General features: G+C 41.9%; 1 protein-coding gene across 1 annotated transcript; it reads left to right on the forward strand.

The window, feature by feature from the left end:
* The first annotated feature begins 2,140 nt into the window (after positions 1–2,140).
* On the forward strand, positions 2,141–4,401 carry rps29 (ribosomal protein S29). Its single transcript, XM_021612450.3, has 3 exons — positions 2,141–2,282; positions 2,700–2,799; positions 4,303–4,401. Exons 1-3 carry the CDS (start codon positions 2,221–2,223, stop codon positions 4,309–4,311), a joined length of 171 nt encoding a protein of 56 aa, XP_021468125.1. The 5' UTR covers positions 2,141–2,220; the 3' UTR covers positions 4,312–4,401.
* The last annotated feature ends 13,534 nt before the right edge of the window (positions 4,402–17,935 follow it).

Genomic DNA, 17,935 nt, shown 5'->3' on the forward strand with positions numbered 1-17,935 from the left:
GTTATGGCGATATAAGACTTGTTTTACTGTGGATATAGATGCTTTTGTACCTGTTTCCTCCAGCATCTTCACAAGGTCCTTTGCTGTTCTGGGATTGATTTACACTTTTCACACCAAAGTACGTTCATCTCTAGGAGACAGAACGCGTCTCCTTCCTGAGCGGCATGACGGCTGCGTGGTCCCATGGTGTTTATACTTGTGTACTATTGTTTGTACAGATGAACATGGTACCTTCAGGCATTTGGAAATTGCTCCCAAGGATGTACCAGACTTGTGGACGTGGAGGTCTACAATTATTTTTCCGAGGTCTTGGCTGATTTCTTTTGATTTTCCCATGATGTCAAGCAAAGCGGCATTGAGTTTAAAGGTAGGCCTTGAAATACCTCCACAGGTACACCTCCAATTGACTCAAATTATGTCAATTAGCCTATCAGAAGCTTCTCAAGCCATGAAATCATTTTCTGGAATTTTCCAAGCTGTTTCAGGCACAGTCAACTTAGTGTATGTAAACTTCTGACCTACTGGAATTGTGGTAGAGTGAATTATAAGTGAAATAATTTGTCTAAACAATTGTTGGAAAAAATGACTTGTGTCATGCACAAAGTATATGTTCTAACTGACTTGCCAAAACTATAGTTCGTTAACAAGAAATTTGTGGAGTGGTTGAAAAACGAGTTTTAATGACTCCAACCTAAGTGTATGTAAACTTCCGACTTCTACTGTAGGTCCTGGATGGCAGGAAGCTTGGCCTCAGTGATGTACTGGGCCGTACGCACTACCCTCGTCTGTGTTCACAGTTTGTTGGATTTGTTTTTCTTATTAAATGATAATTGCACACCGGCTTTCCGGGTGGCACAGTGGTTAAGGGTGCTGCACTGCAGCGCCAGTAGGGATATCCTTGTCTCATCGTGCACCAGCGACTCCTGTGTTGGGCCGGGTGCAGTGCGCGCCAACCAAGGTTGCAGGTGTTTCCTTCGGCACATTGGTGCGGCTGGCTTCCGGGTTGGATGCGTGCTGTGTTAAGAAGCAGTGCGGCTTGGTTGGGTTGTGTATCGGAGGACGCATAACCTTCGTCTCAATCTGGTTGATTTTCTTATGTACTTTTCTATTGATTCACCTATGCATTTGAGGAGATGAAAGATGGGTAGGCTAGTTGTATTATTGTAAATATTTAACAGCATGCCATTTTAAATGAATGATTGCTGCTTGTACAAATTCCTTGTTGAGCTATTAATCCGAATATTGACGCCAATACACCTGACTACACTGCCCGCGTGTTGCAAAATAAATTTAGGAATCTATGCCGCCAACGAGCGTCTGCGTTGCCAAGGGCTAAAATAGAAGCCATTCCTATTTCTGATGCAAATCGCGCTGCAAGTCCTGCCTCTCCCATCTCCTCATTGGTTTATAGAAGCAGGTACCCACGTGCCATCTCCTCATTGGTTATACCCATGTGGGTGATTAAAAGACAAACTGTTTTGCCGGTTGTCGTGGTAATACTATGAAAGTGTAGATGCCAATCACCATATAAGTTCAAAGATGAAAAAGCCTGGAAGGAGGAGAGATGACTAGGAATGATTCGGTTGACCGTTTTATGTGTGGATTAATTGTCGGAGTAGAGGACCTTGTGCATTTCAGATAAATTAACAACTCAATGTTTATCTCAGGACAAATTCACTAGCAACAGCAAGCTAGCTAAATAGGATAAATTAGCCAGCAAGTGCAAGCTAACTAGCTAAATTGCCATACATGTTTAATGCTTTTCGACCTGTCCCCAAATTAACATAATTGGTTCAGAGTTTGTTTTGATACTTTAACCTGCATGTCCTGATCAGGGCTGGTGTAGGGGGACAAAATAAATGTATGCACAATGGCACAAGTGCGCAGCTGGTTTGGGTTCCGTGTAACACGGAACAATTGAATAACATAGATTTCTACATTTATTTTGCAATGCACGCGACGCGAGCGGTGTGGCCAACCTATTGTGGAAATGTAATAAATTCAGCTTCTATTCAAGTCCACAATTGCAGCACCAGGCTCCAGATTGGTTGTTGACGCTGCTGCAGGTTGTTGGCGCCATCTAGAGGTGTACTACAAGAATGCATGCAATGCGATGTTTCCCGCTATGCATTGTGGGCGGAAGACGCCCGGCAGAATATTTTTATTGGCGCATGCGCACCCGTATTCCTTCCTTTCTGACTTCCGAGCAAACGAGACAAGATGGGTCATCAGCAGCTCTATTGGAGTCATCCTAGAAAATTCGGTCAGGGATCCCGATCCTGGTCAGTCATATTCAATATGTCGTTTAGTATTTTCTTTGGAGTGAATTTTAGAGTCCGGCAGATTTTCACGGACCCAAATTCTTGGTACATTTTGAACCACATGAGGGCTTCGCTCGAGCTAATATGGCGGTTGATGTGCAACAACGCTGGTCCTCACATTTTTAGCGCATGTTAACGTTGGCTGTTTGCAGCTTGTAGTACTATCTAATCAAGTACAGTGACGTGGCTAGGGAGAACGTCTTTTTTGTTGGCATAAATATACCCCTGAATGTGAATGTTGCAGGTTTATCTACTGCTAACACTTTGTCTCGCTATGTAACGTCGTTGGCTGGCTAACTTTGAATGAGCTTGAACTTGCCGGGCACTTATTAAATCATTCCCCATTCTTGTCTAATATTTGCATTCTTTGTTTTCCAGCCGGGTATGCTCGAACAGACACGGTTTGATCCGTAAATACGGGCTCAACATGTGCCGCCAGTGCTTCAGGCAGTACGCGAACGACATCGGCTTTGTTAAGGCGAGTATTTGCGTTGTACTCTGTATCCTCTGTAAGTCATTGTTGACATATGTTTTATATGGTAACGTCAGCGGTAAAGGAATTCCTGCTTCTGAATGCAGAGGACAGGTGGTTTACCAAACAGGGCAGTTGAGGTGCATTCGTATTGACCCCTTTTCCACATTTACATTACAGCCTTATTCTAAAATTGATACAATTCGGCCTCCCCACAATCAGCACATTGTTTGCAAAAAACATACATGATTTACTTTAGTATTCAGATCCTTTGCTATTAGACTCAAAATGGAGCTCTGGTGCATCCTGTTTCCATTGATCATCTTCGATCAACCTTGAAATGTTCCTACAACATGATTGGAGTAATCTGTGGTAAGTTCAATTGATTGGGCATGATTTGGAAAAGCACACCTGTCTATATGGTCCCACATTTGACAGAGCATGTCAGAGCAAAAGCCGCAAGGTGGAAAAAATTGCCTGTAGAGCTCCGAGACATGATTGTCGAGACAGAGATCGGGGAAGGGTGCCAAAACATTTCTGCAGCATTGAAAGTCCCCAAAAACACAATGGACACCATCATTCTTAAATGTCAGAAGTTGGAACCACCAAGTCTCTTCATGGATTTGGCAGCCCGGCCAAACTGAGCAATCGGGGGAGAAGGGCCTTGGTCAGTGAGGTGACCAAGAACCCAATCCAGAGTTCGTTCCTCTGTGGAGATGGGAGAACCTTCCAGAAGGATAACCGTCTCTGCAGCGGAAGCCACATGACAGCCCGCTTGGAGTTTACCAAAATGCTTCCAAAGGACTGAGGAACAATATTCTCTGGTCTGATGAAACTAAGATTAAACTCTTTGGCCTGAATGCCAAATGTCACATCTGGAAGAAATCAGGCACCATCCCTACGGTGAAGCTCGGTGGCAGCATCATGCTGTGGGGATGTTTTTCAGTGCCATGGACTGGTAGACTAGTCAGGATTGCGAGAGAACCTGCTCAGGACCTCGGCCTGGGGGCGACGGTTCACCTTCGAACAGGACAACAACCCTAAGCACACAGCCAAGACAACGCAGGAGTGGCTTCGGGACAAGTCTCTGAATATCCTTGAGTGGCCTGGACTTGAACACAATCCAACATCCCTGGCGGGACCTGACAATTGCTGTGCAGTGACTCTCTCCATCCAACCTGACCAAGCTTCAGAAGAATTGGAGAAATCCAAGCTTGTCGCGTCATACTTGAGAATACTCGAGGCTGTGTTGAAGCACCTGTGCAGCATTAAAGTACTGAGTGTCAGATCTGAATACTTATGTAAGGCTAATGTATTTTTGGGGGGGTTTAGTTAAGGGGTCTGAATACTTTCCAAATGCATTGTACATCACTAGCTAGTTGGCTAGATACTTTTATTCATAATATAATCAATAGGTTAAGTATATTCCTAATGATATTCTACAATACCATTCTGTTGATTAGTTGTAAATCTTTACATGAATCTAACCCTGAAATTGCTTTTTCACAGCTGGACTAAATGCATTGGATGCTGAAGGTTCCCCAGGAGGTCAAACCAACTGGGAACGGGATGATCCAGCAATAAAAATAAATGTTTTCTGTTGTTCTACATATTGGTCTTGTCGTATGTTGAAGTTTTTGCATGATATGCAAACTGATTTCCATACTTTACTTTTTTTACTCTCTTGAGAGCTAAATACTGAAGGTTTTTAAGCCTATAACCAGATTGTCAACTGCTATCAAAGTTTAATTTTGATATCTTGCTGCTGGTATTGACATAATGTTCTGGTAGTACTTTGAAACATTTCTAAAAACTCAAAAGGGGCTGCTGCAAGTAATCACTTCTAGATTTGTGTACCAGCACTTGTTAAATGATGTCATCTGACAGGTTTAAAACGAATGCGTACGTCTCATTCTGGTTTGGAAAACTGAAATGCATGTTTACTGGTTGGTGTGGAAAGTGCAACTGATCCTGGTAGGTAGCAAATGACTGCATGATACTCGGGGAAAATCGCACCCTCTCGTCCTTGCCACAATGAATGGGTGTGTCCCAATATCGCCTGAATTGTACACAAGACAGAGGAGGATGCGAGATGTCTTACTGTTTATGGTTCAATAAAAGTCAATGAACTAAGTAGACTAGACCCAGCTGCTAATGGTGTCTATTGGAGACCCACCCTGTTAAGTTGACAGGTACTGAGACTTTTTTTTCAACGTTAAACGGCCTAAGTGAGCAATCTTCATTTAGCCACTATCTTTGCTGTTGACTACTCACAACGAAAAGCATTGGGTAGATAATTTCCACACACCAGTAATTTAGTTTCAAAGGTTAAGGGTACACTGGCCACTGGCAGGAAAGAGAATTGGGACATAACCTAGTTATTTCAATGGGATGGATACAGTCAATGAATTATCAATACAGATTGACCATGTCATTCATAGTGAATGTGATAACCATTTTTTCTTTTTTGCAAAATAACTAGCCTAATCTCAGGATAGAAGCATAGAATATAAGAACCTGCGTAAAGGATGTAAACTTGACATTCACTGATATACTTTTGTGTGCTATTACACTGCCTCAGCTGCATTACAAAATGTATACTTCTGAAGCAATTTGATTATATGAGACTAAGTTTATGTTCAACTACATTGTCGTTATCTCTGGTTTGAAGTAGGTGACTTTTGGCCCACTAGAGGGCAGAGAAGTGCTACAAAAAATGTGCTGTACAGAAAGGTAATCGACACTAGCCTATACTGAAGTTACTATTCCACATTCTTCATGACCCATCACACGTCAAAATGTTAACCCCTTACCTTCACCTGCATTTAATGAAAGAGAACTCCAGTCATTTAGAAAAGTGCTGTATTGAAGTTCTCCATTTCCCCTGGCTTGGGATCAGGCCCCGATAGGAGAGGCAGCAGTGACGTTTCAGGCAGCAGTTTAATGAGGAGCTGCTCTTTCTTCTCTGTGACACTAGAACAATGATGAGATTTACATCCTACCCGAAAGAGGTACAAAGGGAGAGAGTGTGTGTGTAATAGCAGTAACTTCTCTCCATTTCTGGAAGCGGAATAAAGGTACGGCAGGCTGAAGGTGCGCGTTCCAGATCAACATGCATGAGTGCCTACATACATACTGGTTTATACCATAAAAATATGTCAAGGGGGGTTTGTGTGCCTTTGGGTATGTGTGTGAGCGTGTCCCTGCGGTTTGCGTAGGTGTGTGTGTGTAAGTGCCTGCTTGCATATGTAGGCCTATACTCCTTGCACACTAGCTAAAGTAGTCTATTTGATTTTGTGAAAACCCGCAGATGTGGTTGTTGTGGAGGTGCGCTGGGGACCCTCTCTCTCTTGTTGCAGCATTTTGACTGCCAGGCACACTGCAGCTCTCCCATCTCAGAGAGTACAGCAAAATAAGTTAATTTAGAATGTTTCTTGGCCCGGTTTGCATGGAAATGTTCCACGGCGTTTACCTGTTTTTGGCTGCTAACACACAGAGGCACTTTTCACTGAGAGGGGCCTCTGTAGGGATGTGAGGGAATGAATGACTGATTGCCGTTCTCATTCAAGCTTTTCCAAAGCTCCATGACTCAGTCTGCATCCACAATATTTGGTGAAGATCAGAATCAATGCCAGAACTGATAAAAAAAGAGAGCACATTAGAAAAAAGGTATAATCAGAATAAATCAAAATTCACTTTAAAAATCATCAACTAACCAAAATACATGTTTATTTTATGGAGGTTAAAAGTGCATAGAGACCCGTGGGTAAAAATGCAGAAAACAGTCAAGATTATATTATTACTGGCCCCTTCACTTGCATATGAAACGTTTTATTACATATTAATCTGTGCATTACTGTTTCTGCCTGTCAAATGAAGTCTTTCATTTAGTTCTATTTTGAGTGCCTGTAGTCTAGACTCGATAGAGGATGGGCTCCATCAAACCTTTTCAGCCATTTTTGTCCCCCAATGAGAGTTCCTAAGGGATATGTCTCAAACTAAAGGCCATTTTTCATTCCACCACAGACTCAATCAAGCAATGTCGTATTCAAACACTGTCTTAGATAGGGTTATGCAGCGTGTTCATGTTCACCCTGTGTAGTCATATTCCATCTCAAGATACCTCTCAACAGCTCTCAGTTGAGTGGGTCTAGTATTGCTGTTCTTGTTGATCATCCCAATGTAACATCTAACTCAGTAGGTCATTCATAGCTTTACTCGACCACTGTATTTATTCTTAACAGAATATGCACATTTCAGGACAGTGTATGCTTCTCCCTCTCTTGCTGCAACCATAATGAGTTGAGTTCTCATTCGAAGGCTGCATGTAATACAATGCTCCACCTTAGGGGGCAGCAGTGCACCGCAGCTGAAACCGAACAAATCAATACAAGAGGCTTGGAACGTTCAAAGAGCGAGTCGACGGGGGGCCTGCCCAGCTCCCTGGGAAGAGGCTCTCTACCCACTGTTAAGAAGAGATGCAAATGCAGACTGGTAAGAATCAGCCTTGATGCCTTGATAAGGCTGTCAGCTGGGACATAGCTAATTGAATGCTGCGTGCCATTTGAAGTGTGGCGCAGAGGGGTGAGACTGCGGGGAGGGGAGGGGGAGGCAGCCAACACCGAACAAGGAGGAGGGGACGAGTCAAAGGGTGGACATTCATGATGAAATTAATCTATCACTGAGGGTGCGTGTCTTATCTGATGCCACTGTGATGTGTGTGTGCACGTTCATATATGTGTGAAGGTGTGTGTGAGAGAATGTGGAATCAAAGCAGTATGCGCTTCGGTTACAAATAGATTAGACTAGACAGAAGAAGACGCACAGAGAGGGCAAGGACAGTGGAGATGTAAGGCCATTATTTTGACATTCACTCTCTTGGCTGTTTATCCAAATATTAACTGTAAACCTGGCCATGCATTCTTCAGTTTGATTTGGAGACAGACAGATTGAGATGCAATTCACAGAGCGAGGAAAGGGGTCAGGGGAGAGACATTTGGTATTGAGAGTGTCTCTATAGGAGGGAGCTGGTCAGAGGAATAGGGAGAGAGAGTGAGGGTGTAACAGGGTGACTGACTTGTTCTCTGAATGTGCTACATAACCTTACGCTTAAACCCTCAAGAACAGCAGAATTACTCCTAAATTGAAAAGATCAAGAAGGGATATTTAACAATATGCACAGAAATGGTGTCACAGCACATGCTCCCCTCGGAGTCTGATCAACGTCCCCAGGCTGCCCGGTACTCGTGTGGTACTCTGCCAGCTCTCGCTGTAGTTTATTTCTGTGTTACTGGTCATGGATGGATAACCATACCATATACCTTAATGGATCGGCCACAGCTGTAATCCAGCTAGAGCTATTACTGCTACTGGCCAGATGATGTGTGTGAAACGTGAAGCATATCAATATGCGACATGCTCAGTGTTTAATGTCATGTTTAGTTCCACAATAGACTAGCCTATAACCATTTATATACCTCAGTGTCAGTGAATCCCTCTTGGCGATTGGCTTTGATATTTTAAACTTTTTGATTATTTGTATTGTAACCTGAATATCCCCTATCTGGCCTACTACCAGAGCTGTCTTTTACATAGCCTAATAGAAGTTTCTACTACCAATAATCATATAGTGGCAATTCTATATTCCTCTTGTGAATTGCTCTTGACATTGTTTTTGATGTTAGCCTTTTGAATCGCTGTGTCTCGACCTGAATGTAACTTCTGCTGACATTTGAACATTCATTCGTCCTTTATGAACCTTTGAGACAGCCGGAGAGTGACATTAAAGATCGAAGATGGTTTACATGTAACTTTTGACATTAAACCAATACTTTCCCAGGGACCAATGTTCCCTCAGCCCCGAGACTGCCACGCATCTCTCCCAGACTGCCGCTCAGAAGAAATATCAGAGATTTTGTTGTAGGCAGAACGCATCGGAGTCAGATTCTATTGCATTGACACACACGACTCATCCCATACTCTACACAGACCGGGCATAACCAATCAGAGCTGCAGAAGGCCTATATGCAAATAGACCATTAACATATATGGATCTGTGCTATTTACTTTGAACTGAACTGTGTTTACAGCATGAGTGGTTGTGAGTAGATGCGCTTGTGTTGAGATCAAAGCGAGAGCTGCATGTAGCCACGCGTGCACATTTTGTTCACATCCTTTGCTAGTTAGTGAGTTATTAGCCCAGTTATAGATCATTTGTAGGCAGCGATAGGGGAGCGATTGCTTCCTAAAAGAGCACAAAATGTGTACATTTCTAGACATCTTTGTAAAGCAAGTCAGTTATAGACCTTTTTCTTTTTTTGTCTTAAAGATGGTTTACATGTGAATGGGCAGCGTTGTATTTTGAGGCAGGCTTGAACAAGCTAAGTAGCCAATAGGCAGAGGGTAGCGTAATTTGTCTGATTCTCTGTAATAATGGTATGGGAATAATGATGCACTTTATTTAGTGGTTTCTTGCATCAAACAACACAACATTTTCAGTCACCTCCCTGTCTGAGTGGATAAAAGTGAATGTCGAGCCCTGCATGTTTTTTCCTCCCAAAGTCTCATGGAATGTAAACCTACATTGAACACTACTATTGGCTGCTACTGTAGGCTGAATGATAGAACAGCTATTTCAATGTTAAAATGTTATGGGATGCATTTTCTCCATAGTTTTTTTTTTTATGGTAGGCCACTCTGGCAGGCCTACGTTATGATCAAATAGCCACAGTAGCCTACTTGACCACTGATAAAACTGTTACTTAAAGTGGGTATAGCCTCAGCGTTCACAGTAAACACTCGCTGGAAGTTGCACAGAGGTTTGCGCTCAGCAGACCTGAAATTTGCCAAGTGCCGAAAAAAAAAAAACATTTGAGGGAACATTGCCAGGGACTGTAGTGGTGGGAGTGGGGGCGTGTGCGAGGTTCATAACCATTATGTTTTTGTGTTTTAGCGAGGCTTTACATCTACCAGACATGGGATGACCTGACTCATTGGAATGCCATGACTCCTGATGACTCATGATGGCCCGCAAGGTGTTATGCTCACAGAGTATTTCCAGCTTTGAGTGCACAACCGATTCACATGATAATTGCTATGACTGAATTACTACTGGAAATACATTCTACAACGAGACACGTCCCACTGGGCACAGACGTTAATTCAATGTCTATTCCACATAGGTTCAACAGAATTTAAATTGAAAGGATGTTAAAACAACATTGATTCCACCAGTTTGTGCCCAGTGAGTTTAGACATGAACGTTTAAGGTTTCTGTTGCCCACACATTTACAGTGTTTAATATCTCTCCGTCTCCATTTTATAGTAATGTCTGTGCCATTCTCCATTCACGTCACAATGCTAGCAGTTCGTGTTAAAGGGCTTAGCCGGGATTCAAACGACAACAAAACGGCCGCCCCAACACTTTTTTTGCTTAACAGCTGAGTGACGAGGCTGGAGAAATGTAACCACTCTCAAATTCATATATGGAGGATTTACCATACATGAGATCCAAATGATAGTTTTAACCATGTTTTGAAACTATACAGTGTTTGTTATATGGTTTACAAAAAAAATACTGATTGGGGTAAGACAGTTGAACTAAACTTGAGATTATAAGTTATATTCTTCGAAAATCAAAATATATCAATATATATTTCATTAATTTCAAAGTCGAATGTACGAATCACAGGCTCTAACTTCTAATTCAAGGCAGAGAATGAACTGAAGGGCTCCCGAGTGGCGCAGTGGTCTAAGACACTGCATCTCAGTACAAGAGGCGTCACTGCAGTACCTTGTTTGAATCCAGGCTGCATCACACCCGGCCGTGATTGGGAGTCCCATAGGGCAGCGCACAATTGGCCCAGCGTCGTCCAGGTTTGGCCGGGGTAGGCCGTCATTGTAAATAAGAATTTGTTCTAAACTGACTTGCCTAGTTAAATAAAGGTTAATAAAGAAAGTGGCTGCCGGACTGGTTCCAGTGACAACCTCTCTGCCATTGAGAGTCCGGAGACCATTCCTGAGTGAAAGACATAACGAGGCGTTCTTCTCTGGTCCAAAATTCAACCTTCAATTTTTTAAAGGAGGAAATTAGTTTAGGGCTGGCTCATAGATGCTGAATGGAAAAATAGAAGGACATTCAAAGTCAAGGGATATGAGTAGTACTTTCTCTCTACAGCAGTGATTGAGGGGAGACAATCAGAGTGGTGCTTGACCCTTGACCCACAGCTGAATAATTAGGTGACTTGCGTGGTTACTCACCATCACTCACATTTTGTATTTGAAATACAGATCAGCCAGCCGCCATTCGCCATGGAAATGCCATCCCTCTCGCGCACACTCACGGTGACCCGCCATGGCGACCTGTCGCTGCTTGGTGGTGGATGATGTTTTGCGAAGCGGGAGCCCAAACTCAAGGACGCCTGGATCAAGAGCTTCTTGAGCTGCTTTCTGAAATAGCTTTGCCTCACTAAAGAGATCCCTTCCTTCCCAGAGCTGTTATTTAAATGGTAGCTGACACGGGCCTCTTGTAAAAACGACGGTCATTGCGGTAGCGAGATAGCCTATGAATTTTGATACCCGTCTGGAATCACTTGAAGCTCTTTTACATCGCTAGCCGGCCCTGTAATTTTCCGCAGCTGGAAGTGCAGCGAGGGGTTAAATGAGTAGGTTAAGTAGAGATATTCACGCCGGCAGCGACGACAGACAGGTGTGAGATTAAGACACGTTGCAGAAGAGCAGAGAGACCTTGTTGTTGTGGTTGTGCTGTGATATGTGGGGCTTCCAGTAAATTGGCTGTGCCTCTGGCATCCACCCACCCACCTTCACTTCCACCTCCACCTCTCCCTATCAGATCTCTGCAACTCTGCCTGGGATAGAGCGAGAAAAATCCTCTCTCCTCTCCTCTGTTCTCTCTGGGGCTATTGATTTTGTTGTGTTGACCCGCTGGAGGATCCAATACCAGTTAAAATGATGCAGTGTCCACATATTTAAAGGAGGGGAGGACTGGAGGATGTGTTTGAGGACAGTGTTGGTGATGGGAGTAATTGAGAATTATATGGATCACTTAAGAGGCAGGTTCCCATTGATTAGTGCAGGGTATAAACAGATAGACAGATCAATAGAGAGAGGTCAATGGAAATTATAACAATTTTAAAGAGCAGAATGAACACTGATGGGATGAGCACAGCACTAGGCGAGTTAACACTAATAACACAGACTGGGTTCATTTTGACCCCACAGAGGCATATTTTTTCAATTCTTCCATTTTTTTTAAACGAGTTAACGCATTCTTAATACATCTAAATAATTGTTCACTGTTTATGTATCAGTAGAGACTTTAAAACATTTTTAAGTCCTTTGGCATAATTTTGACCCCAACCAAAAACACCTAATTCTGGTTATAGCAATTTGATAGATTAGACATTTATTTGAATCTAGGTCTTTCTGGAGTTATCCATACCACCAGAGGGTAAAGGGGGAACTGTATCAGTGATTTTGACCAGATAGACAGATCCCCTGCAGAAATAAAGCACATTATGTTATATTAACTGGTTATAACTAGGTATGACCATCAGTGGTGTAAAGCAATTCTGTAAAAATACTCTTTTTTTTTTAAAGTATTATTTAAGTAGTTTTTTTGGGGTATCTGTACTTTACTTTACTATTTATATTTTTGACAACTTTTACTTCACTACATTCCTAAAGCAAATAATGTCATTTTTACTCCTTACATTTTCCCTGACTACCAAAAGTACTCATTACATTTGGATTGCTTAGCAGGACAGGAAAATGGTCCAACTTATGCAATTATCAAGAAAACATCCCCAGGTCATCCCTATTGGCTCTGATCTGGCGGACTCACTAAACACACATGCTTCATTTGTAAATTATGTCTGAGTGTTGGAGATAGCTCCTGGCTATCCGTTAAAAAAAAGAGAAGGAAAATAGTGCCGTCTGGTTTGCTTAGTAATATAAGGAATTAGAAATGATTTATACTTTTACTTTTGATACTTAAGTATATTTAAAACCACATGATTTTTAACTTTTAATCAAGTACTATTTTACTGGGTGACATTCACTTTTACTTGAGTCATTTTCTATTAAGGTATCTTTACTTTTACTCAAGTATGACAATACGGTACTATTTCCACCACTGACGACCATCTACAACATAAAAATGACCTTACATACAGTTGAAGTCGGAAGTTTACATACACCTTAGCCAAATACGTTTAAACTCAGTTTTTCACAATTCCTGACATTTAATCCTCGTAAAAATGCCCTGTTTTGGGTTAGGATCCCCACTTTATTTTAAGAATGTGAAATGTCAGAATAGTAGAGAGAATTATTTATTTCAGCTTTTATTTCTTTCATCACATTCCCAGTGGGTCAGAAGTTTACATACACTCAATTAGTATTTGGTTGCATTGCCTTTACATTGTCTAAACGTTTTGGGTAGCCTTCCACAAGCTTCCCACAATAAGTTAGAATTTTGGCCCATTCCTCCTGACAGAGCTGGTGTAACTGAGTCAGGTTTGTAGGCCTCCTTGCTCGCACATGCTTTTTCAGTCCTGCCCTCAAATATTCTATAGGTTTGAGGTCAGGGCTTTGTTATGGCCACTTCAATACCTTGACTTTGTTGTCCTTAAGCCATTTTGCCACAACTTTGGAAGTGTGCTTGGGGTCATTGTCCGTTTGGAAGACCCATTTGCGAACAAGCTTTAACTTTCTGACTGATGTCTTGAGATGTTGCTTCAATATATCCACAAAATTTTCCATCCTCATGATGCCATCTATTTTGTGAAGTGCAGCAAAGCACCCCCACAACATGATGCTGCCACCCCCGTGCTTCATGGTTGAGATGGCGTTCTTCGGCTTGCAAGCCTCCCCCTTTTTCCTCCAAACATCATGGCCAAACAGTTCTATTTTTGTTTCATCAGACCAGAGGACATTTCTCCAACAAGTACGATCTTTGTCCTCATGTGCAGTTGCAAACCGTAGTCTGTTTTTTTTATGGCGGTTTTGGAGCAGTGGCTTCTTTCTTGCTGATCGGCTTTTCAGGCTATGTCAATATAGGACTCGTTTTACTGTGGATTTAGATACTTTGGTACCTGTTTCCTCTAGCATCTTCACAAATCCTTTAATGTTGTTCTGGGATTGATTTGCACTTTTCTCACCAAAGTACGTTCATCTCTAGGAGACAGTACGCGTCTCCTTCCTGAGCGGTATGACGGCTGCATGGTCCCATGGTGTTTATACTTACGTACTATTGTTTGTACAGATGAACGTGGTACCTTCAGACATTTCGAAATTGCTCCCAAGGATGAACCAGACTTGTGGAGGTCTACTATTTTGTTTCTGAGGTCTTGGCTGATTTAAAAAAAAAATCCCATGATGTCAAGGAAAGAGGCACTACGTTTGAAGGTAGGCCTTGAAATACATCCACAGGTACACCTCCAATTGACTCAAATGATGTCAATTAGCCTATCAGAAGCTTCTAAAGCCGTGACATCATTTTCCGGAATTTTCCAAGCTGTTTAAAGGCACAGTCAACTTAGTTTATGTAAACTTCTGACCCACTGGGATTGTGATACGGTGAGTAATAAGTGAAATAATCTGTCTGCAAACAATTGTTTGAAAAAGTACTTGTGTCATGCACAAAGTAGATATCCTAACAGACTTGCCAAAACTACAGTTTGTTAACAAGATATTTGTGGAGTGGTTGAAAAACAAGTTTTAATGACTCCATCTGGGGTGTATGTAAACTTCCGACTTCAACTGTACATTGAGTATACCAAACATTAGGAATTAATAATATTTTTGGTCATTGTCTCTGTGAATCCCTTTTTGTCAATAAAATTAAGTATTTTTCAAATTTTGGTGTATCGCCACTTTAAATGGCAGTCGTTTTTACAAAATAATATGACAAAATTAGTATTTATTTCAATATTCTAAAAACTAAATGGTACTACAACTTATGTGGATAGTACCTTGGGAAAAAGCTGAACATTTTTAAGGGAATAGTTTTTTTTGTTTGTTTAAAAGAATATGCAAATTAACTGGAATTTAGCAAAAACAACAGTATATTTGGGGATTTTTTTTCTTTCAGATATTTTTTTGTACATATCTAATGATGCTTTGATGAGAATGAAGTTGATAATTTTTCTATGATTTTTGGATTTCCAATAGTTTATTCTTGGGTTCAAAATGACCCCAGTTGGTAATTCATGTATGTAAAATATGTTGGTAGTATGAGGGTTAAGAGCTGTTTTGGATTTGAATAAACACCTCTATTTTGCTCATGATGAATGGGAGACCAAGATTTATATCACAGTGAATGGGCCTGTGTGTCTGGTTAAAGATTACGAGGGAATGGACAGTAATCATTCACTGGAGAACCAGTGACAGGTTAAGTTAAGACTCAAAATACAGTAGAGTTACATGCTTAAAGTAGGGACTTGTAAGACTTGTAAAACATGTATATTACTGAATTGGAGGGCTACTTATGCATTAGGCCAGATCTGTAATTGTGCATTAATAACCAGGCCATGGTCAAAACAGAGATCAAAAGCATTTGGTTCTGGCTCCAGCAGATACCTGCTCACATCAGAGGTTGTGAGACATATTAGCTAGCTAGTAGCACCAACTAGCTAATAGCACAGACAAAGGTGGTTAGTTTATTAGTATCCACAAACTAACTGCTAAACTACTAGCTTGCTAGTAGTACTAGCTACCGAGCCAGTGTAGCCAATTTATCAAGGTGACAGCTAAGGCACAAGCAACAATATCCCAATGCCGCAGGGCAGTGATTGGGGACATTGCCCTGTGCAGGGTGACGTCTTTCGGATGGGACGGTAAACGGGTGTCCTGACTTTCTGTGGTCACTAAAGATCCCATGGAACTTATCATAAGAGTGTCCTGGCTAACTTCACAATCTGGCCCTCATACTATCATGGCCACCTAATCATCCCCAGCTTCCAATTGGATTATTTATTTCCCCTCCTCTACCCAGTAAGTATTCCCCAGGTAGTTGCTGTAAATGAGAATATGTTCTCAGTCAATTTACCTGGTAAAATAAGGGTTAAATGAAAAGTGGTTGCTTGGTTGTAGTGATTTTTGGCATTAACATTGTATGACAAATTCATCCTGAACACATAGCTAGGCTAGCTAGCGCTCCCACTTCATATATACAGTCATTGCTATCCCAACTTTGACCACCATGATACTAACACACAAATATAACTTCCTGGACCAGAGTTAGGGGCCGACTGGTATGTGCTTAACACACTGATGCCCTGGAACACGTTGTGGGTTCAGGTTGCATGGGCATGCGCTTTGCAATTCTCAGACCAGGCGGCGTCAGCGAGCATAATTTGCAGCTGGATGCTTCTCATAAAAAGAGTCAAGTTTGAGCCGACTGACTAATTTCTCCATATTTCTACCTCACCACTTCACCTACTGCACCAACCCAGCCTTGAGCTGTGGAACCCTGTGAGGAGAGGTGGCAAGAAGTTGCCAGGGTGGGAAGACTGAAGATGTGGTGGACACTGTAGGGAACAGGCTGGCGTGGCGGTGGTGTTGTGAGCGATAACGTTTTTGCACCACTGTGGACTGGATAGCGAGCTAGCTAGTGTGGACAGACAGGTATTCTAGGAAAGTGCTTATCGTTCTCTGTCAGGGTCTATCAGCCTCTGTCATGTTGACTCCTGAGGTCTTCTGTCTGTCTGCCTGCCTGCCTGTTTGCCCGCAAGGCTTTCTCATCTTCAACCACTCTCTTCCTTGCTTGTGTCTCTACAACTAAATGGCTGACTGATAACAGGAATCGATCCACTTCTCTGTTTCACTAGACAATTTATTTTAAAAAAGGCATGTGGTTTGATTCTAAGAACAGACAACAACTTAAACATTTTTTTAAGCCCTTTGGCGTAATTTTGACCCCAGTCAAAAACAACTAATTCCGCCTATGGTATTTAAAAGAACATTTAATATGGTCATACTTCCTACCAAATGTATGACCATATTATAGACAATTATTTCCCTCAGATTACATAGACCTACAACGAATTCAAAAACAAATCCAATTTTGATAAACTCACATATGTAATGCGTGAAATACCACTGTTGCCACAAGAAAAGGGCAACCAGTGAAGAACAAACACCATTGTAAATACAACCCATATTTAATTGTATTTATTTTCCCTTTTGTACTTTAACCATTTGCACATCGTTACAACACTGTATATAGACATAATATGACATTTGAAATGCCTCTATTATTTTGGAACTTGTGTGAGTGTAATATTTACTGTTCACTTTTATTGTTTATTTCCCTTTTGTTTATCCATTTCACTTGCCTTGGCAATGTAAACATATGATTCCCATACCAATAAAGCCCCTTGAATCAAACTGAATTGATAGAGCGAGAGAGAGAGAGACAGAGAGAGACAGAGAGAGAGAAAGACAGAGAGAGAGAGACAGACAGAGAGCGAGAGAAAGAAAGAAATAGAGAAAGACAGAGAGAGAGAGAGAGAGAGAGAGAAAGAAAGAAAGAGAGAGAGAGAGAAAGAAAGAAATAGAGAAAGACAGAGGGAAAGAAAGAGAGAGAGAGAGAGAGAGAAAGAAAGAAATAGAGAACGACAAGAGAGAAAGAAAGAGAGAGGGTCAGAATGTTGCAGGTTGAAATGTCAGGAGGGGTGAGGAGTTAGTTGAGGTGAACATGTTGGTTTAGACCATAACTACAACCTCTGAGTCTAGAAGAGTCACTCTGACTGGCCCTGCCATGTCACAGGCATTCCGTTCCTTCCGTTCCCACAGGAGATGACAAGTGAGGTCACTAACACCTACACAACCCCTGACTTTTCTCAGGAACAGGCTATGCTCTTTACCGTTGTGATGTTGTACTGCTGCTGGTCTCTAGGCAACCAGTTCCAGGCAACCCCTCTGACTGTCTGTTTTAATAATCGTATCACGTGGTGGGTTCAGACAGAGCCTGTTGTGAAAGCTATTCTATTTTAGGTGTGTGTGTGTGTGTGTGTGTGTGTGTGTGTGTGTGTGTGTGTGTGTGTGTGTGTGTGTGTGTGTGCGTGCGTGTGTGTGTGTGTGTGTGTGTGTGTGCGAGACAGCGAGACAGCGAGAGCAAGAG

The sequence above is a fragment of the Oncorhynchus mykiss genome, chromosome 8, assembly GCF_057628025.1.
Source record: "Oncorhynchus mykiss isolate SJ-2025 chromosome 8, ASM5762802v1, whole genome shotgun sequence".
NCBI lineage: Eukaryota > Metazoa > Chordata > Actinopteri > Salmoniformes > Salmonidae > Oncorhynchus > Oncorhynchus mykiss.